At 45.4% G+C, this 22535-nt stretch overlaps 1 protein-coding gene across 2 annotated transcripts; it reads left to right on the top strand.

Annotated features, from left to right (window-relative positions):
- The first annotated feature begins 1317 nt into the window (after positions 1–1317).
- On the top strand, positions 1318–22403 carry DIPK1C (divergent protein kinase domain 1C). 2 transcript variants are annotated; one of them, XM_028737468.2, is made up of 4 exons: positions 1318–2113; positions 12232–12909; positions 17693–17857; positions 21608–22403. In XM_028737468.2, exons 1-4 carry the CDS (start codon positions 1322–1324, stop codon positions 21848–21850), a joined length of 1878 nt encoding a protein of 625 aa, XP_028593301.2. In that variant the 5' UTR covers positions 1318–1321; the 3' UTR covers positions 21851–22403. The 2 variants fall into 2 exon arrangements, with proteins under 2 accessions (XP_028593301.2, XP_028593302.2); XM_028737469.2 differs by lacking the exon at positions 17693–17857.
- The last annotated feature ends 132 nt before the right edge of the window (positions 22404–22535 follow it).

Below are 22535 nucleotides of genomic sequence, written 5' to 3'. Positions count from 1 at the left end.
GCGCTGTTTACATACATGTATGGCATGAACTCAGCCATAGCTAGATAGTGCTTGCTGTCACTGGAATGGGATTAACGCCTAAATAACTTGATAAAGATGGAATTCCAGAGCATGGCTGGAAGGCACTGTGATCTACTGATACTAAGGAGGTGTGATTCTGTAGGATGTCCCTATGAAAGCTCGTCCAAGCTCTTAGAAGGGAAGGAAGAGTGTAACTTTCTGAATTTTACCCACAGTTACATGAGAAAGAGCCTATTTGAATATAGGAGGACATACTTCTGAGTAACTGTATGTAAGGCTGTGCTACAATTAATGGAATTTTGTTGACCAGGAGCTGTCTATGTGACCTATTTGATGTGTCACCTCCTTTGCATTCAGAGTGAATGTTGCACTAGTAACAGCAGCAGGCAGGCAGTAGTATCCTGGATACTGTGGCCAGAGAATATCTGTAGAATAAGTGATATTGATATTAGTGAGCCGGCGTGGTTGCCATGTATGCAACCAATCGCAATATTCTGGGATTATCAGTTTATGCTTCTGTAATTCCAAGGCTGTTGTTGCCCTTTTCATTTCCCAAGCCTATAATTCAAGTGGAAAACTTACATTGGCCCTATAGGATGTACAATGAATTTGAAATTCCTTCAGCAACTCCCCCCCCCCCCCCAGCACTTTGATAACCTTCTCGAAACCTCTCATTTGTGAAGACAGCTTAATATGCCCTTTGGCTTGTTTGAACAAGATACAGTACAGCAATGCCAGCATTTCTGCCCCATAAAGGACAAATTATACTGACAAGCTTGCAACCATCTATGGTTTGCAGGTGTTAAGATAGGAAATTAATTAAGATCAGGTCATGGAGGAGAAGGGAGTGTGGCAGGAAGGGAGAAGCCATAGAATTGCAGAGCTGGGAGGGACAACAAGGGTCATCAAGTCAAGGAAGGAGATAAAAGTGAAGGAGGGCCATAGAAGGGCAAGAGGGAGGTAGAGTTATAACCTTGCAGGGGTGCCAACTTGAATTAAATATGGGGGGGGGAGGTATGCCCCGCCTTGCATAATCGATCACGTGATTCCGAACAAGCACACCTTTAAATGGCAATGCCCATCCATTTCGCAGGGGGGTCCAAGTCCCCTCAAATCTTTTATGGGGGTGGTGGTCTGAACTGGGTTGGGTCCTTTGTATCCTTGTCTTTGTAATATGGCTTTTCATTTAATTTACGACGCACATCTCATTTGGATATGTAAGTAAGTTAGTATATACTGCTAAAATACAGCTTATAACGGAAAGCATATCGGGGCGTCAAAGTCCCCAAGGAATAACTGAATGTGCACCTTCGAAAAGGAGAGCATTCTGGAGTCGCCCCTTTCAAAGTGTCCATCAACCATCTCGATTTTGAAAGGAACAGCGCTGCGGGAGGAAGCGCGCTCTGCCTGCCTCTCCCTCCTCGCGGGCTTCCTCCGCGTCGGCGAAAGTTTGCCGGGCGGGCGGGCGAGGAGGGGAGCCGCGCTGCTACCGTCCGAGGGACGCGGCAGACAAAAGGGAGGCGGACCTACGTGGCTTCCCCTCGAAAGGCAGCGCGGCTGCTGCTGCTGCGCCGACGACAACTGGTGGCCGCGGGCGACTGCGAGGCGGCGCGCTGGGAAGCAAGCGAGGAGCGCGGCTTCCCCGGAGGTCAGATGCGCGCCGCGGGAGGCGCCCGCCACCGGACGCGCCCGCCGCGCTCCGCCCGTGCGCTTGGCTCTTGGCTGCACGTTGCAAGCCGAGCGGGCGGTCAGGTCGCGCTGGAGACTTCGCAGGAAGCGGGGAGGCAGCCCGGGGCGCGCAAGCGTCGCTGATGGATCGCCGGGACTCTCCTGTCTGCTGCACGGGCTAAGGCGGGAATTCCCTGCAGCAGCAGCAACAGCAGCCCGGACGGGCGGACGGAGTGTGCAAGGCATGCCCGCCTTGAAGCGCCTGCTGAGAGCCAGGCTGGGCAGGCGCTGCTCCGCCACCTTCTGCCTCTTCTGGGCGGCGTGCGGGGCGGCAGGGGGCGTCTTCTTCTTCTTAGCGCACGGCGGCGTCCTCCTCTCCGGGCGCTGCACCGACGAGCAGAGCCACAGGATCCTGGCCAGGCTGGTAGGTGGCCGGGGGCGGCTGCGGAGGGGAGAAGGGAAGGGTGGGCCGAGGGCGAAGTCCAGGGGAGCCCCCTTCGGACCGAGCAGGAGAGACCCGGGGCCAGGCTGTTTTGCGCCCTAGGCGAGCCCAACTACTTGCACAGACAAAGCACACACACCCCCGGGGGGGGGGGGCGAAGCTAACTACAATTGCCCAATTGTGCAGGGCTTACCTGCTCCCCTCCAAGTTGGCACCCTTGGATAGCACAAAAACCAATCTGTATAAAACTGTGCCCCTCTAAAGTGTGCGCCCTGGCCGTCTGCCTCGTTGGCCTCATGACAGCACCCGCCCTACCGGCAGTAATGCCTTACTATCTGATCCCTGGAAGCCCGCAGACTGGTAAGCGTGGTGGAGAGGAAGGCAAGGAATCCCACCATAGGCATAGTGGCAGAGGCAGCTCTCGGTTTGCCCCGAGCCTTCTCCCTGCTGAATTCTACTGGGACTCCGGAGGGAGAGGAAGCTAACAGGCAGAACCACTCCCTGGACTGGTTGCTAACTAAGAAGGCAGGCAGGTGAGGGCAGACCGAGGTGGCTGGGGCAGGGCCTCCTTGGCCCAAATTGACCAACCTTCATTGACTCCACTGCCGAAAACGACATAAGGCTCGGCCACACTTCTTTTTTGGTCTGAGATTTGTCAACCAGCAGAGAACCAGTTTGTTCCAATTCAGCGCTGAATGGCAGGTTTTCCCAGAGAAAGAGACAGGATGAGAAATGGCCCCCTCGGACCTGTGCCTCAAAGTCATGGGGCAAGCAGAGGAAATCTCAGACAAAATAGGGGTGGCTGAGCCTGTAGATGCACCAGTGCGGACAGATCCCACCTCTGGATGAGTCCTATTTCAGAGCCAGGCAAGCTAGTAGAAATCATTGGAAGGAGATTGAGTCCTGGTGGGCAGCAGCAGCAAAAGGCCAGGTTGGATCAAAGATGTCAGAATTAAACATTCCCCCATGACATTTTCTGGATGTCCTGACTCATGTGCCTTATAGATTGCTTTGCGGCATTTATTTCCTGTCTTCCAAGATGGCTTGTGTGGTTCTCTGCTCTCTTTTTTATCCTTGCATTAACCCAGCAAGGCGGATTAGACAGTCTCATGCTTAAACATCCTAGTTTAGTAGAACTATCAACCTGCCTGCCTCTCGGGGAAGGGGCGCAGCTCAGTGGCAGAGCAACTGCTTTGTATCCAGAAGGTCCAAGGTTCAATCTCCAGGTGAGACTAAGAATGAGCCGTGAAACCATGGAGAACAGTTCCAAGTAGACAATATGGAACTAAATGGAACAATGATTCAATCTGGTATAAGGCAGCTTCCTATGTCTATAGTCCAACACTCTATCCACTACATCATGCCACTTCTCTATTGCTCTGGGAAAAGATGGAGCTCAAGGCCAATTGAACTTAGGACTTCACTTCTGAATACGTGATCATGGGATAAGCTGTAGGCATTGATTTAACAGAAGACTAAGAGTGAAACAGGAATGTGGATGGATAAAAGACCATGAGGGGGATTAATAAAAAAAACTTTATTAATTTTGTTAGATGTTGTAATACTAACAGTGCAATCCCATGCATTTTTACTAAGAAGTAAGCCAAACGTAGTTCAGTGTGTCTTTCTCTGGAGTAGGTGTGCTTCAAACTGTAGTGTTCTACCGATAATTGACATTCAGAAGTGCTTTTTATAAACCTATCCATTGTGTGTCAAGTACCAAGAATTGAACGTATAAATGCAAGCCGACACGAAATGATACAAGGGCCAACATTACTAGAGTGTTATCTAAAATCTGTTCCTTTATCAAGGTGGTCTGCATTAAAGGTGTCTCTCAAGATTAAAATGGCACACTCAGTTTTCAAAGGAGCTATGAATTTTGGTAGAGACTGAGATACATGAACTTTCTGTGCAGCCAACCATTTGGTACATCAGTTATGCACCAAATGTTGGAGAAAAGTGGTGGGGAATAATCCCCACCTTTCCAATAAAGCTAATGCAACAAAATTTTCTCTTGGATTTTTCTTGGATCCATCCTTGCTTGTGGATGTGCATGAGGCAGCTGAGTTCAGGAGTGCTTTCTGCCAATGGTATCTGAGCCTCCAGTTGTACTTGTTCCTGGAAAAATCAGACCTAACCTCAGACATTCATACCTTACGGATCAGGTGCATTATTCAATTTGTAGTAAGTCCAATTGCACTCAAGAGGACTTGCCTCGAGATATGTATAGGATTGCCCTGTTAGTCATTCCCCCCATAGGCGCCGACTCCATGGGGCTTGAGGGGGCCCGAGCCCCCTCAAAAATTCGTTTGGGGGGGCTCCGCCCCCCCAATAATCTCCGGCGCCCCTCCAGCAGAGCGCCATCGCCGCCCCTCCCCCAGCCCAAAATGCACAGGGAGGGGCGGGCTGCATGCCTCCTGCCCTCCCTCCCGAGCAAAAGCTCCACCCAATTTCCTTTGGAGCTGATTAATAGGCGCAGCACGCTCTCCCCTATTCGCTCACGAGGAGGCGGCGCCACTTTATTTGCATATTCATGAGCTTATTTATTATTCATGAGCTTTCCCGGGCCCCCCCAATATTTTTTATAAGTCCGCGTCCCTGATTCCCCCTTTTCAGATAGATTGCTGCAATTCACTCTGCATGGGGCTGACCTTGAAGGAAGCCTGGAATTTGGTTCTGGATGCTGCAAACTGTCTGAGGATGGCAAGATGGGCTGTGTTAGGCCATGTTAGGCAAGAGGAACTATAATGAAGCGATTAATAGGATCGTGTTAATTGCATCGACACAATCAACATAATGTGTAGCTTGGCTCAGAGTTAAGTACTTATAAATCCCATTGAAATAAATGGGATATAAAAATACTTTGGGTTATATCCACTGTTATCTCTGTTTAGATCAGACCCCTTGAGATTATTGGACACGAGTAACTTAGTTCATTAATTTTAGTGAGCTGCATTCAACTGAAGTCTTGTGCTCCCAGAAGCCAGCACAAGTCCCACTAGGACAGCAAAACTCCTCCCTCCCTATGCAACCCATTACTCATGTTACCCTCCCCAAAATCTCTTTGGGAGGGTCAGGACAACCTCCAGAACAGGACACAGAGCAGGAAAGGGGGATCGCTCCTCCTGGCATGCCAATGAAACAGTTGCCTTAGTGCAGGGTTTCCCAAACTTGATTCTCCAGCTGTTTTTGGACTACAACTCCCATCATCCCTAGCTAGCAGGACCAGGTTTTTTGTTTTGTTTTTTGGAATTGTAGACCAAAAACAGCTGGAGACCCAAGTTTGGGAAACCCTCCCATAGTGTGATGTTTAATTCCACCCAGTGGGTCTGCTTAGTTGGATACAATCCTTTGGTTTGGCTGGGTTAAAGGTAAAGGTAAAGGGACCCCTGACCATTAAGTCCAGTCGTGGCCAACTCTGGGGTTGCGGTGCTCATCTCACTTTATTGGCCAAGGGAGCTGGCGTACAGCTTCTGGGTCATGTGGCCAGCATGACCAAGCCGCTTCTGGCGAACCAGAGCAGCACACAGAAACGCCGTTTACCTTCCCGCTAGAGCGGTACCTATTTATCTACTTGCACTTTGACGTGCTTTCGAACTGCTAGGTTACGTTTTCATAATTTTGTAGTGCCAGTAGCATAGTATTCTTGGTGGCAATTGTTCTAGGGAATAGCTTGTTCCACATTCACTGCTTAATTTTTTAAAAATTGGGGGAAACATGTACGTCAGTAAGATGTTGTCACCATGTTATGCCACAAGGTGCCATGCCATTCCCTTATCTCCACTGTGCCATACCATAGTTAATAGATTATATATAGCCAATTCTAGCTTGGTGGCCTGTGGATGATAAAGGATCATGCTTTTGAGTAAAGACTAATGAGAGCCAATGAATCCTTGATGTCATGAATTGGAGATTTGTGAAAGTATTGGCATGAAAAGCACTAGGAGACGAGCAGCCCATGCTGATGGAGTTTTGCCTGTGCTTTGGGGGGGGGGGGTGCGTGAGGGAAACAAGCCAGGCTGCTGATTAAGGGAATCGTCTGCTGCTTGCAAAGCATTTGCCACTGTGACTGCATCTTACACCTTTGAGGCAGCAGTTACTGTCAATTAAAGAAGACAGAGCATTCAGCTGCCAGGTCTAGCTGATAAAACGCAGTAAAAGCAGACGGGGGGAAAAGGCAATTTGTATTTTCTAGTGAGTTTTCAAGGCAACTGTGTAGGTGGGCATGAGGCTGCTCAGCTCAAACATCTGCAGTCCATATCCATTAACTTCCCCTGATAAAATAAGAGGATTTATTATTTTAAGATAGCTGGAGGAAGGTTTGCTCTGTTTTGTCTGTGCGACAACACATATCTAGAAAGTAGGAAAGTTATTCCAACGTTTTCCTTGCTTTCAGCTGCATAGTGCATTCTTCCTGAGCATATAATATAATAAACAGCACAAGGGGCAAAATAATTTCTTGCTGGAAATCTGCTGCAGCCTATAAAATGCCCTCTCTGCCCGGTCTACACCCAGATTAAACCAGAGCACCTGTGTGTCGAGGTGAAATGTTGTGTTTGAGCTGTGACTTACAAACATTTTCGGACCAAAATACTGTGTAAGCCGAGGGATTGTCTCTCAGCTTTACAAGATGAGCATAGAGGGTTAAATAACAGACCAAATTCCTTTATTTGCAAAGGGCTTTTGTCAAATGGGAAAGGAAGCCTAATGGAAATTAAATAATCTATTACGGTAGCAAGCTATTGATGACTATAAATTTTCCTGTGTTGTGTATAATAAACGAAGACAAATTATGTGCTTCTGCAGCCTTGCCAACTTCTTGGAAAGAGCAAGAGGATGAATTCTTTCTATCCCTTCTCCGTGGCAGGCAGCTGCAGTGCTGGATACCTCTGAGATACAGAATATTTTCCATTTCCTCCGAAGCTCTGCTAGAGCTCCAAAACAATTTGGAGGTATCTGACATAGCTTTGGGAATCAGGAATCACATCTGCATTATTCCCTTTGGCCTGTGTCCTAACCTGGATTCCAGAAGCAGAAAAGTTATTTGCAGCCTCATCCACAAACCAGATAAGCCAGAGTGCTGCACTAGGATTTAAGCCAGTTCAGTTCTATTAACTCCAAATAAACTAATTTGGTGGGGTTGGGGGGTGCCTGTAGCTCTCTAGTTGTCGTTGGAGTAAATTCCCTCTCATCCCTGACCATTTGCGTTGCTGGCTGGAGCTGATGGAGTCCAACCACATCTGGAAGGCCACAGAGTCCCTATCCCTGAACTAATTTGTCTTACATTCTAACAGACCAATTTAATTGGTTCCCAATTAATCCACGGGAAACTAACCTTGTGTGTTTACAGTCTAGTCCTCAGAGTGGTTGCATGATTTCTTTAAGAGAGCTTTGTCGTTTACTCCTGACTCTTTGCAATCGCTGGGAAGCTTTTGGTTCGGTTCTTTATTGAGCATTTATGCTGATATGTCCACATCAAACTTATGCGGCGATTATATGACTGACACTAGATGTTTATTGAGATTCATCCTGATATGTTTGCATGGAGGCCACACAGCTAGTGAGAGTTATCCCACCCTTTGCAGTGCAGTATCCCATCACTTTTATTATAGGTTTTGCAGTTAGAAAAGTGACTAGATGGTTGCACTAGAAAGGGAGGGGAAATTTGTGCGAATAAGCAGGCTCCCTGGAAGCTTCCTCTTTCACAAGTAGGGGTTGGGGATCCTGTGGCCCTCCAGATGTTGTTGGACTCTAACTCCCATCAGCCGCAGCCAGCATGGCCAATGGTTAGGGATGATGGGAGTTGTAGTCCAGCAACACTACAGGGGGAGATGCCAAGGGAGCACCAGCTCTTACAAATATATAAAAGGGAAATGTATTGCTGTAGCGATTGGCTATAAAATGGATATTCTCAAATTTACTTCCATCTGTCATGTCGTACTGCTTGCATTAGTGGATGGCTTCAGGCAAAATCAGTGCTACTATTTAAATGCAGTTTTTTGAGTCTCTGCACACAGAAGTCTTTGCAGGCGTAAGTAACGTAGCTTTTACAATGGCTTTTACAGTGGCGTGTGCTCACATCCATTTGGTTGAGCTACAGGCTTTCATGACCTTAGGAGAACTTGGCTCTGGAGATGAGTAAAGTATGCAAATTTCTCTCTGAAAAAGGCTGGGACGCATAGCAATTTGATATGCCCTAGCTATGATGGATGGATATAACATTTCAAATGATTGTCGGTGGTGGGGATGGGGGAGAGGTGGAGATGAAGAAGGAAAATAATACCTGAGCTCACAGCTGTTTGATAAAACCAACATGCCAGGCGTTCAAGACAAGCTGCTTTGGGTTGTATCCCGTGAGGACTTCGTGCTGCTTGAAAGCACTTCCAAAGTTGGACACTCATTTTGTTGCCAATTCAGCCCTTATGGCTGAACAAGCCTCCACAAAACAGCATGGGATGCAGGGCTACAGTGGGAGGTATGGTGGAATTGGTGGACATCAGGGCTTTGTGGAAGTGCTTTGTGTTAGTGCAAAACAACATTGTGTTCAGTCTTCCTTCCCCTTTTAGAATTGTAGAGTTGGAAAGTACCCCGAGGGTCATCTAATCCACATTCTTGCTCTTTGGAACTCACTATGATGGTGGTTTTATTGCCCACCCTTCAGCCTAATGCCCAAGGTGGGTTACAATGATTTAAAACTCAGTTTCAAAACACAATTAAAACACACACATACACATACACAATCTCAAAAAAAAAAAAAAAAAAAAAGGTGGGTCCTGAAAATATGCATATTACAGGTGTTGAAGGTTGGGATTAAGAGGTGCTACAAACCTATTACACAGCATTATGATGGCCAGTTAAAAGTATATTTGGGCAACCAAGCAAGGAAAAGGAATATCAGTTAATTTACAAAAGTTGGTATTCAAGTAACCAATCACATTGTAGCCATTTACTTGCTATTTTGCGACAATGGTAGCAAGGCTGATCCCAAATTTAGAAAACTTGGGGCATTGCCGCCAGTGGTGGTGGTGGTCTCTTCAAGATATAGCTGACTGATCTGGTTATCAGGAAGAATATTTCACCCAGGGGAGAAACTTGGCAGAGCACGTGACAAGTTCTACTCTACTATTCGTGGCTCCCAGAAGGACTGTAGCTCCCTTCCGACCACATTTCCTTCCTATGGCCCACCCCCCTGTCCTACCGGTAGAAAGGTAGCTACTTAAATGTTTTGTTTGTAAAGAGAACATTTTTTTATAATTTATACAAAATACAATTACATTTAAAAAATATACTTTTAAGTATTTCACGACCAATGGGACCCTTGTGCTTGTTGACCAGAAACAAGCTTTTTTATAACCGGTTCTATTGTGTGAGGGATAACTGAAGATCTCCTCTGTCCATTTTGTTAAGGCAGTTCCGCATGAGGCTGAGTAACTCTTGCATACTCCTTTCGCAGTAGTGCTTGCATGAAGAAACAGCACACCCTCATAACTAACATTGCTGCAGCCATACACCTTGCCTGGGACAAACAAGATGCGGGCAGCTTAGTGTGTGCAGCAGTTGGGTGTGCAAGTGGGAGAGAGAAGGAAGCAAGAAGCGACGTTGCCACAGAGAGCGCATGGCACTGCATCCACTGAGAAGCATGGTTGTTTCTCTGTTCACTCTACTTCTCTGTTTTCTGTTTTCTTTTCTGTGTCACTTTTCTGTTTTCTTCACTTCTCATTTTCCTTTGTGGCCTCCTAGTCTCATGCCATGCCCCCCCCCCCATTTATGCGATTTTCACCTGTGGCCCCCTTGGAATATCGGGGGCGGGCGGGCAAGGGACCATATGGCCCCCAGTTAGGAAACACCAGTTTAAAGATAGCTGATAGCAGTTCCTCCATAGCACTGTCGGAACTATTTATTGGCTCTCTCATAGGAGCATGCAGGGTTTGCTTCTAAACTTGTATCTGGGAGGCTTTTGTGTGAAGGCAGCATTTCTATGCGCTGTGTGTGGAAGGGGGTGGCGAGGCATAAAAGCTGGCAGACCATCGCCATTGTTGCAGATGAGCTGAGGCAACTTGGCATCTGATAAATATAAAAACACGGGGCAGTATTCAGCTCCTGTATCCCTTCAGCACAAGGATTTCCGCTTGCACAATGGGATTCCCTCTCCCTTCCCCTGCAAGGGCCCTGCACCCTCTGCTCCAGAGCATTGGGGGAACCCCTAGAAAGGATTTAGGGGTTGCACAGGGGGAGAGCATTCCATTGCACAAGCAGAAATCCTTGCACTGGCAGAATGTTTCGTGAACCCTGTGCTGGAGTCTACCCTTATATTCTGTACGTAATCTGTGCCATTTGGAACTGCTCCAGATTTTGCTCTCTCCATCCCTCACATGCAGAGTCCATAGCCAATAGAATGTAAGCTGGCAGAGACCTGGGAATGGGATGAACTGGCTGGAGAAATATGAGAGAGCCTCGCGGGGCTTGCATTTTCTGGGGTCCAGCATTTCTCTCATGTGAAAATATATTGTGGGAAATTCCTGGCCTGAAGAATGGGGTGTGTGGAAGGGAAATCAATGCAGAAGTTGGTATCAAGCCACTAACTGGCTGTCTGATTTTCTTCATCTTCCACCCTAGCCCACGTCGGTCATCTCCTCCTCCAGAGAGTTGCCTGGAATAGACTTTGCAGCTGCACTTCTGGAAGGTCTGAATGGACACAGTTATGCAGATTGCTTACACTCCTAGAAACAGAGGGATGGAAACAATTATGGCTGGAGGAAGGGACTGGCAGGGGAAATCCTGTTTATTTATTTATTTTGGTGCATTTGAGATGACCACATAACTATAGAGTCCTGATTTCTTTTTTGTCTCTTTGGTCATGAACTGCAGAATTTGCAAACCACACAAATATGTCCCATCATACCTTTTGTCAGTGGACACCAAGTGACTTACCAGCAGGTCTTGATTAAGAGACTGCCCAGCTTTGTTGTACAACAAGCATGTGGTTTTTGTTTCATTTTACAAGACCCTGCATATTTTCAGCTTGGCAGATAACAATTGCTCTAATGCCGTCACATCGTAGGACGTACAGAGGCAGATTGTAGCCCTGAATTCTGTGTGGTCACAACTCCCCATGCATTTCAGTTGGTCCCACAAAATGTTTTCATAGCAAGTTTCTCCACCGCCGTAAGAAAACCCGTATCATAATGCCTTACAGCTGTTTATCTTTATCACTGCTTTTAATCATTGTGTAAAATTATAGGCTTTCCGGCAGCCAGTTTTATGTGTGGCAAAAAAAGTTGGATGTGTGTGTGTTTTGAAGCAACAGGCTTCATATTGCTCTCTATGATTATTTGAACCCTCAACCACCATCTGGGTGTACAGCAAAGGCACCAGGCCCAAACCAACGAGGCACATTTTTATGTGTCTTTACACATGTGGCAGAGAGAAGGAGAAAAATGTTTCTAAAAGTACAGACCAAACTCACCCTTGGCATAGCATCCAAAGGAACCTGAACTTAGGGTGTCTCCTGGCAGTATTTTGTGGGAAGGATTCAAGTGCATACTAGAACTTTAGAAATGGACTTTCTGCATGTAGGAAAGTGACAGGGAAATTCATTGGAAAAATTTGGGTTGAATGAATGGCTAACAGGCAGATGTCAGCCCATAGAATAATCAGAATGAACGCTCAATGAAATTCGGATATAAATTAACCAATACACAGACTTTGTGTAAGCAAATCAGGATGAATGCTCAATAAATAGGCCATCTAGAGGGAACCCTTAGAGCAAAAGTACAGAGCTTAAACAACATGAGATACAATTTACTGACCTTTTTGGGCTGTCTGTTTATGAGCTTGCTACCCTCGAAACAACAGCTAGCAAGAGTTTCCTGGGAGTTTATGGCCTGTCAGGTCTGCAGGAAAGATGGAACAGCAAACATGGGCAAACATCTCCCTCAAACTTTCCTGACACCTTTGCTGTGTGTTACTTTTGTCTGTGTCATGCAGAACTTGAGTATGTAAAGCTCCTGCAGGGATTTGTCCTCTTCCCCTACTCTTGATGTGACTGGAAATGGTGGCTTTCTGCTGTCAATTGATTCTTTCTTTCCACATTTCTCCAGTGCCTTGACTATAGAAAAAGAGCCTTGACAGGAGACCTTTGCGAAGACTTGTGTGTGGCACAGAAGTTGATATACAAGCGCTGCCTTTATTACGACAGAGGTAAGAAGGTCATCCAAGCTGACTGGAGAGGCCGCCCAGTCATCCTGAAATCCAAAAATGAAATCTTCTCTAGCTACCACCACCTTGGCTTTCTGGAGGAAATGGAACCACAGGGTATTCCAGAGGCAGAGTTCCTCCTGATGGTCGCTTTGGAGATCAAGAATGTTCTGGGTCTAGAACTTCCTAATAACACTGTGGTGCCTTTGTGGACGAAGGGGAGGGGCCCACACTGGAAAGCGCAGCTGGCTAGCATGTGGTCCCTACTCCAACAAGAAGAATATATTTACTTCAGTGTGCTGCAAGACTTCAGTAAACATGTCCTAAGGGTCATTGGCTCCTGTGGACACTTCTATGCTGTGGAGTACCTGACCGCTGGGCATACCTGGCAGAAAACTCTCTTTTCTGTGGAAGATGCGGTCGGCGTTTCCTTTTCTGGGATTAAAAGCAAGGCTAAGGCCATCACTGAAATTGCCATCAGCTTCCTGGATATGGTAAAGCATTTTGACAATGACTTTTCTCACCGGCTTCATCTCTGTGACATCAAGCCGGAAAACTTCGCCATACGAAGTGATCTGACGGTAAGTGAGGACCTCAATGTCATAACTGTGGTTTGGGCACATGTAGCATGCAACTCATAATCAAAGGAAGTCTTCTTCTTCATTGATATCCCATATGCAGAGCCCTGTGTCGCACAAGTGTTCCCAAATGTTGACTGGCCTTGGAAATTTGTCTGCTCGGAAACATTCTTACCATTCATTTAAAGCATATGGGTTCTCCCCACGCCAAAAAAAATGTAGTTTAAGGGTGCTGGGAATTGCAGATCTGGGAGGAATAAACTACACTTCCCAGGATTCTTGAAGGTAAACCATGTACTTTAAATGAATGGTGTGGATGTGAGCCAATGACTGACTTGATGAATCTGTCACCTATTTTGTTGTCGGAAATCACTTGTCTTCTGCAAGTGGGTCCTGCATTCTTGAAAAACTGCCTCTTTTGCAACAATATGTTCTGAACAACACAACAAGATGTTTTTTGACCATACGAGCTATGTACCAAAAATCAAATAACATATAGAACGAGTGGGACTTGCAACAAAATGTTGCAGTGTGAAGTATTCCTGTTCTAGCCTTTCCCAGCATATTCTCTTCCCCCATTCTATTTTTCCCAACAGAGACTCTTAGTGTCCTATGGTCACTGAGCACACTTGATTTGTTTCCCTCCCTGTTCTTTAGTGTCCCCCCCCCCCCCGAAGATTTGTGTCCCAGGTTCCCAAGCTGATATATCCATCTAGCTGGTGCTGTTTTAGCTACAAAATGGCTAGAACTTTTTGTACTTGCCTTGAGCATCTTCTAGAAGTCTGCTGGTTTATAGATGACATACAACACAGAGGTCGGGGACAGAGGATGCTTTGAGAAATTTTGTTATTGATTTGATCCATTGTGAGCCTTTGGTGAATAGAAATCCAGTTCAATACTGGGCCTCAGCTGATATTTTTTGTGAAGATGGCGCCTTCTATAGAAGGCTCTTCAAATCATACTCTCAGTTTAACTTGGAGCAAATTAATTTGCTCCTGTAGAGTGAAAGTAGAATATGTTCATTAACACGGCTGCCAGCAGAGCCAGTATTTATTAAGTATGCACACAGAACTTTGCACTAGAACGTGCTGTGCAAAGGTTAAGTGTGTGGTGATTTAAAGGCATAGGTGTGTTTTTACTCTCCAATTTATTTTTGTGTTTGTTCAGGTGCGTAATTAGAAGCTAGGGAATGGGTGGGAAGCAGCAAAAAAAGTCAATTATTAAGTGAAAGAGATTTTGTTTTTAAAAAAGCTCTGCTTACCATATGTTAAATCAGATTCAGCACGGTCACTATATAGCACCACTTCATTCATTTGAGGACCTCTTCTACCTGATCAGATTACAACAGCATCCTTCACCCATAGTGAACTGCTAGCTATTCACCAACGCCATGCCTACATGGTGCTGACAGTTCTGCCCCCTGCCTGCCCACCCTGTCATGTCCCTCTTCAAGTCAGAACTGTTAGTTCACTGGCTGCCAGTTAGTGGTGGTAGCCAATGACTCCCTCCTGCTCCATGCTGTGCTAGTTGCGTTGCTGTTATAGTCCTATTGATTGGACCCAGACTGTGATTCATTGCTTTGTAGGTCCGTGTCTGAGTCTGTCCCTGAGTCATAGGGCAAATGTCAGCCTTGGTGCCATCGCATCTCAAGCTTATTCATAGGGAAATGAGTGGTGGTGAAGTTAGGCTTGATAGCGCTGCCAAAAAAAGTCCTGAAGAATAGTGTGGGAAAGCAACCAGTCTCATGAAAAACGTATAACTTATTCCAGCAAGTGCCAATGCCTCGCCATTTGCATTAATCTAATATACATCAGGATTTGCAGTTGGAGGGCAAACATGTAGAGATCGCTCTTGATTTCTGGATACGCCTCCTGGGACTAATACCAAACTACTGATGACATCCTTGTTGCATCTTTGTTGTGTGTGTCTTTTGTTGACTGCTTTTTGGCACGCAAATTGGCCCCGAGGCGGCCCCATGCTTGGCTAGTCTGCCAGCATGAGTCTTCTGTGTGTAAACTAATGGAATGGCTGGTATATTCTATTTCTTTTCTTCGGCAGCCTGTATAAAGCTGAGTTTCAGCCAGGCCACCTCACATTCGGAAAATAAAAGGCAGGTCGTGCACATTAAGAAGATCTGGTCCAGTTATGTGCCTAATAACAATCCGCCAAACAAAACCCAGTAGCTGGAAAAAAAATTATCAGTGGACCCACTTAAAAAATTAGAATCTCGATGAAGTTAGAGTGAGCTGCAGAATGCTACATATTAGATATGTTTCTGATATTGCCTGCATGAACTTGCGAAAGGCCCCGGGGTGTGTCAGTCTTCTAAAGCTTTCCAATAAGTCTTCCAAAAATGCTTCAAGCTGTATTCTCCTTGAGGTCTGCTCAGAAAATGAGAAGGCCATTTCAAGTTCAGTACTTTCACCCTGTCACTCAGACAACTGTGGGTTTGAAAGCTGCCTTTTCTTCTCTCACTCCCCATTACTTTAAATGTTGTTGTTTTTCAGGTGAAAAGAGAGTCCACTGTAGAAAGTGTTGCACTGACAGCTTGGAGACTAGAATTCACAGTTCACATTATCCACGGAATGAACATGAAGTTGGCAGGCAAATATCATTAGAAGCACTATTATCAACTCCTTTTGCTTTAAGGGTGTAATCCTATACTGAAAATCTGCTGGCTGAGGGGCAACAGGATTTTGCGGCAAACCTTGTTGTGTTGGCTGAGTGCCAGGTATGCCCCTGAAACCCTCAGAACATAACAAACCCTCAGTCATAACAAACATCACCACTACCCCTCCAACTAAAGGCTTCCCAGCTTCTCAATCTATTTGCAGTTTGTGGTGTATTCTGGACAAATTTTAATCTTTTTCTCCCCTTTTAAAACCAAGAAAGATGTGTGCAGAACAAAATGTTAATATCAGTTTTGTGAAGGATGGCTATCCCTGCCCTTGATACCTGGCATAGTCTCTCCAAAGCAGAGCCCTTATTCCTTCTGTTGTTTGCAAGCACACACTCACACACACATTGTCAAAAGACTTGGGTTGATGAGGCTCACAGTTCAGCAGTAGCCCCACCTCAGCAAGTTGCAGTTGTCTACATTTCTAAAGCATTAAAACAGTTGAGGAACCCTTGGCCCTCTAGACGTTGTTAGTCTACAGCTCCCATCATCCCTGACCATTGGCCAAGCCGGCTGGGGCTGATGGGAGGTCCAAGTCCAAGCGCATCTGGAGGACCAGACAGAGTTCTCCTATATCCCTGCTTTACAACTATCCCAGTTCAGAAGAGCAGCATTGATGTGGGTATGTGCTTTCTAGGGGATGTTAAATTCAGGTTCCCACTCAGCCATGAAGCTCTCACTGCATATTCCTGGGCCACTCACAGTTTCTCCTTCCTAATCTCCCTCACAAGGTTGGTAATAAAAAATGGGGTCAGAGGGTATTCTGCTTTGAGCTCCTTGGAGGAAAGGTGGACTATACATAAAATCTCTGCACAAACCTTTGCTGATCTAGAGGGTGGAAATAGCTTACTTATTTGGATTTTAAATGGTTTTCTTGTTGTTGCCCCACAGCAATGGAGAGTATCTGGACTTGGGGAATCCTCAGCAGTTGATGCTACCGACAATGGAGAATGTAGCATCTCAGAAATAGGTTAAATACATGTACTTGAAAAACAGGTGCAATGCAGCAGTTCGTGAAGCAATTTCATTTTTTCATAGAAGGAATGAAAATATTGTATCTTGATAAGTTGAAAATGACCAAAACACTAAGTTTAGCTGGTGACATGGTGACTCCAGAAGACCAAAAGGATGAGGTCTGTGCTATAGATGCACCAGAAAAAGAAAGTTAAAAACCCAGCCATAGTTGTCATGGGGACAGTGGAAATAGATTCACAGACAAACACCCCCAGTCAAACAAACAATAGCTGCAGCCACAGTAAATGAATGAATTTATAACATGAAACTCTGGCACTTGGTCAGATGTTGACTTTATTTTTATTTTTTTCAGGATTGCCAAGCTTTATTTTAACGTTTTTGCTCTAATTTGTTAGGAATGTAGCAGATGTAAAGCATGGAACAGTAGGAGTCAGGGGGGAATAGAAGGAGAGAAATCACCACAATTGGAAGCAAATACTGTATTATTGTCTCAAGGGGGGTAGCTGTACATCCACTAAGTCCAGCATCTAAAATTACCTAATTGCACACAATGGGTGGGCCATTTGGTCACCTGAACAAAGGAAGTTCTTTTATACAAGGTCAGGCTATTTGCCCATTGAGCTAAGCCTCTTATTTTGTCTCCTCTGACTGACAGCAGGCCTTAGGGAGAGGTCTTTCTGATCCTTTTAAATAGGAATATCAGAGATTGAACCTGAGACCTTCTGCATGCAAAGGATGTGCACTACCGCTGGGCTATGGGAAGGGTCAGCTTCCTATTGGACTCCTGCTGTTATGCCTCTGAGGGTGGGGCTTGCTAGAGCAAATGGAACAGAATTTATGTCATCACAGAAACCACTCCCCTTGTGAAGGGCTGCCATTTTCTCAGGGATCTCCGAGAAGAACTTCCCCTCCTTTCACGCCAAAGTTGTCTGTTACTCATGCAATTCTGTTTCAAGCCTTGGTGTTGCAGAGCTAATCAGTGAAAGCTCTCCCACTTGTAATGTCTAATTTTCTCTTGCATTCATCTCGGAATGCTTGGATCAGCAGTCTTTAGGGCTCAGGAACAACGAGAGCAGAAAAGTGGCAATTTGCACGGACTGTAGTCACCCTTGAATGCATTATTCTGGTTTGCAGGTGGTGGCTATTGACGTAGACATGGCTTTCTTTGAACCGAAAATGAGAGACATCCTTGAGCAGAACTGCACAGGCGATGAAGACTGTAATTTTTTTGATTGCTTTTCAAAGTGTGACCTGAGGAGCAGAAGATGTGGAGCAGAGAGAGCCAATAACAACCTCCAAGTGAGTGGCTACAGGCTTATTTGTCTCCCTTACTGGATGCATGTCTTGACTTTAAAATACCCATGAAAGTGCAAGTTTAAAATAAATGATGCTGTGAGCGACTGTCACTTAAGGACTTATTCACACATGCATGCACACCACTCGATGACTGCAGCTCCAAGCAGTAGCTTCCATGGATGAACAAGCTTTCACAGATGTAATCAACGCAGGCAGAGTTTCGCATCTTGCCGCATCATCACCTCAAGCAGAGTGTGTTTCAGTGAAGATGAGTGACATCTAAAGTGGCAGCGTTCCATGGCTGGTACAGGGTTGCTGCCAAAAATGGCACCCCCGTGGCAAATTTTGCTTACTGCCATAACATCAAGTGATACCACATTGATGCAGCGTCACTGCTTTGTCAGGATAGCTAACTTCCAACAGCAGCCAAAGGTGTTGCATGGAGGGTAGGAAATCTCACATTGTAATGACATTGCATCACTTGTCAAGTCCTTCTAATTCCCTTTCACTCGTCATAGTAAAGCTGGGCGATATCTGGTTTTCAGCTTTGTGATATATCATCTGCTAAGCATCACGATATAACAATATATCACGATGTCAGAAATAAGGATGTACAATAGTACCTTGGATCTCAAACTTAATTCATTCCAGGAGTCTGTTTAACTCCTGAAACCATTCGAAAACCAAGGCGCGGCTTTCGATTGGCTGCAGGAGCTTCCTGCACTCAAGCAGAAGCTGCGTCGGACATTCGGCTTCCAAAAAACGTTCGCAAACCGAAACACTTACTTCCAGGTTTGCGGCGTTCAGGAACTGATTTGTTTGGGAGCCAACCTGTTCAAGTTCCAAGGTACCACTGTAACTATGTAGAGGTGAACAGAATAATGCTACTACTTAGGGGTCTAAAACTGATACATTTTTACTTACCTTTAACATATTGTTACAACTGTTATTTTGTAGTACAAAGCAACAGGGGCAGCAGGAATCATGAGAGAAGCAATGACCAGTTTCACGGTTTTCCCCACATCACAATATTTTACATAGCACCCACACCCACATTGTGATTCACGATATGTGGCCATATAAAATATGAAACCATGATCATGAGGTGGACTTCAAACCGGTTTTGGATGATGCATCAATACATCGCCCAGCCCTACATCATAGCTCCCGCGTTGCTCTACGCAGAAGGGGGCCCACACTGAGCAGTGGCACCCACATGAACAACACTACATGGTAGGGATGGACCCTTCACAAGTGCAGCTCTAAGTGTGCGAAGGCATAATTGCTACCTAGAACCCTGCATGACTGCGGTTCTGGATTGCATGGAAGCCTTTGCACATATCAGCTGTACAGTCAGAGGCTCCAGATGTCCACATTGTTTGTGCAGATGGTAGAGGGCTTCCTGGTGTTCCTTTGCAAAGTAATAGGGGAACGATTGGGAGTGAAGAGGATTCTAAACAATTATGCCAGTGCTGCTTAGGGTGGCATTCCCATTGTAGGTGTACCATGTAGCCCAGCTGTCACCTGTGAGATCAAGTGATGTATGGACGTGTGTGAACTGGTGACTCCAGCTATGGATGCTTTTTTGGAGTGGAAGCAAATGGGCTCTTCTACCTATCATTCTGAATGAATTAGAAGCCTTTGTTGTCACTAGGGATGGACAGCCTTTGTCTATCCTTTTTTATTCTTGCTGGCACTCAATCATAGGTCATAGGAAATAATAGGAAATGAATATTCCTCATGAGACCTTCCCACTCAACATGGAAAGATCAGAGGGTGATGGGGATGGGAACACGGGAGGCAGGGATGGTATGTGTGTGTGTGTGTGTGCACAACACACCTTGTGTCTTCATGCATTCCGTAAATGCCAGGAGAGAGCATATACACCCTCTGGGAGCTCTTTCTGATTCTTTCCCTCTGAATAAAGGGGTCAAACAGGGTTGCCTCTTGGCCCCTTTTCTATTCAATTTCTATATCAATGACATCGTCACAACTATGAAGGCCCTAAATCAATCTGCCCCCTCCTTACAACAGCTCAAGATCCCCATATTACTCTATGCGGACGACATGGTGATACTGTCATTAACCAAGCTGGGCTTAAACAACACGCTCAGAGGGCTCATGACATATTGTGATACCAACTCCCTTAAAATTAATTTCGCCAAAACCAAAATTCTTACTTTTGGCACGAAAACTCGGAAGTCACTCTGGAATTTTGAGGGCCATTCTATTGAATATTGTTCAGCATTCAAGTATTTGGGTATCATTTTTCAGCATGGGCTTAGCTGGTCAGCTCACCTAAATACAACCATCCTGGCTGCCCGCAGAACCATCAAAGCCTTGGAGAAATTCTACTATGCAAAAGGCGGCCAGCTGGTTCCACCAATCAGAAAAGCATTTATCAGCAAAGTCCTCCCGATGTTACTGTATGGGGTTGAAATCTGGGGGTGGAATTTAAAAACACTACAACGGCTGGAGATTCTACAAAACTCTTTTGCACGGAAGATACTGGGTCTCCCCAAGGGCTCGGTTGCAGCACAGTTAAGAACAGAACTGGGCCTCCCCTCCATTGTTGCGAGAGCCCACATTAGAATTACTAGCTTTTATTGTAAATTAATCAATGCCCCAGGTTCCCTACTAGCCAGGCAAGCCTTTTTAACGTGTTCTCAAAGCAATAAATGGTCCAAGGCCATGGTGACTATTACTGCACGCTACTCTCTCCCAAATCTTGACTCGCTGTCCTCTTGGGACAAACATAAAATCCGGGCCTGGATTTTTACAAGAGACGAGGCCATGGACCGGGCACAGTCCACCTCAGCTCGCCTTTCCATGTGGCTCCCTAAAGTGAAAGTGGTAAGATCACTTGCCAACTACTTGATAGACCTGACGGAGCCCAATTTGAGAAGAGCGTTTACTATGGCCCGCTTCCATTCTATACCCACGGCCTTCCTGCAGGGGATTTACTCTAAGACCCCTATTACCCAGCGTCTATGTCCATGCACAATGAATGAAGTAGAGGACTTCATACATTTCTTCTTCTACTGCCCTATTTATGAGCCAATAAGATCTAAGCTCCTCCTTTTGATCCCGTCCACCATTACATCTAAGGAAGACTGTTTGAAATCGCTTCTTGTGGACGCAAATCCCCAAATCTCACGTGGGGTGGCAATCTTCATAGTGCAGGCTCTGAAACTCAGGGCTACTCTGACAGGGTAGCGTGCCCTAGACCTGGACCTGTTTTAATTCTTTTATTACTTTTAACTCAATATGCTGAGCCTGTTCTGGGGCCATTTTGTGCTTTATATATACCCGCATATTAGTTTTTGGGCGCTGGCTACTATATCTTTGCATTATTGTCTTCGGGTAACTTAAATGTCACTACGCCAGCCAAAACACCTGAATTTTGCTTGGTTGCTTGTCTCTAGTTTGTCTTTTTTCTTTTTTGTATTGTCTTATTTTGCTATGGCAGTTTGCTAATGCAATAAAGGTTTGAGTTTCACTCCTTTTGCAAGTAAGATGACAGAGTGCACTGTAGTTTGCAGTTGGTTTAATCAACCAGAGAGTGCAGGTTTCCTGCTTCCAAAGAGCCAAAAACATTAGAACTTATTACTGAACTTAGATAAATTATATGACTTAACAATAGTCCAGTCACATCAGCAAAATATATTTTGTGTGAAGATCTTAACCTTAAAGTTGGATGGGACTAAAAGATCTTGTGTGTGAATTACTGCTTCTCTCTCTCCCTTTCCATAGGTCATCTGTGAAAAAATATTCCGTCCCTGGTTTTCTCTCAACTTCATGGGATCTGCTGTCTCCTTTCCCCTCCAGCTGCAGTTACAGAAGGCAGTGCAGGATTGTGCAGAAGCCAGCACCAAGGACACTGGCCATCATCAGAGCCATTCTTCACATTCTCTTTCTGAGTTATACCATTTGCTTCGAGCCAGTCAAAAGGAACTTCAGAAATCCAGTAGCTACCCTCATCTAATTCACCAATGATTACTATTCAGGGAAGAAGGACTTTTTGTTTTTTTCTTCTTCCATTCAATAGAATTAATTTCCACTTAATGACTTCTGACTGTGCTTTTCAAAACTGTGATTTTAAGAGGTAGCGTGTTTATTATTAATACTCTTTGAAATGCAAAATCATTTTTATTGGACTCTGTTTTTGCTTCATTCCTGAACCCATGCTGCTTCTCCCCTGCTGTTATTTTGCATTATATTGTTTATCCAAAAAGCAGCAGCACCCGTCCAAACTAATGTCTGACCCAAGGGTGGAACATTTAAATTTCAGATGTGCTTTGGAGATGGAGAGGGGGGAGAACAGCTTTGTAAGATTAATTCAAGTTTGAAAATAAAGAGCTGGGGTGGAGTAGTCACCTAATTAATGTTTTATTCAATAGAGATTGTGTAGACTAAGATCTTTGTTAGCAAGAAAGGGAATAGATATTGGAACGAAGGATAGTTTTCTCGCTGCCTGCCACCCATCGCTATTTAAGTCAAAATAGACTAACAATGTTAGTGGTTACAATAAAACTGTTTTGCCCATTGACTACAATAAAACAGCATCAAGGCTACAAAGGTTGGGATCGCAAGCCAGGGGTAAGCTACCCTGCGCCCTCTGTTGGACTGCAACCCCCATCAGCCTCAGCTAGCATGGCCAATGGACAAGGATGATGGGAGT

Source organism: Podarcis muralis, chromosome 8 (assembly GCF_964188315.1).
Source record: "Podarcis muralis chromosome 8, rPodMur119.hap1.1, whole genome shotgun sequence".
Lineage (NCBI taxonomy): Eukaryota > Metazoa > Chordata > Lepidosauria > Squamata > Lacertidae > Podarcis > Podarcis muralis.
The sequence above is the reverse complement of the archived record's forward strand: the minus strand, read 5'-3'. Positions and strand labels throughout refer to the sequence as shown.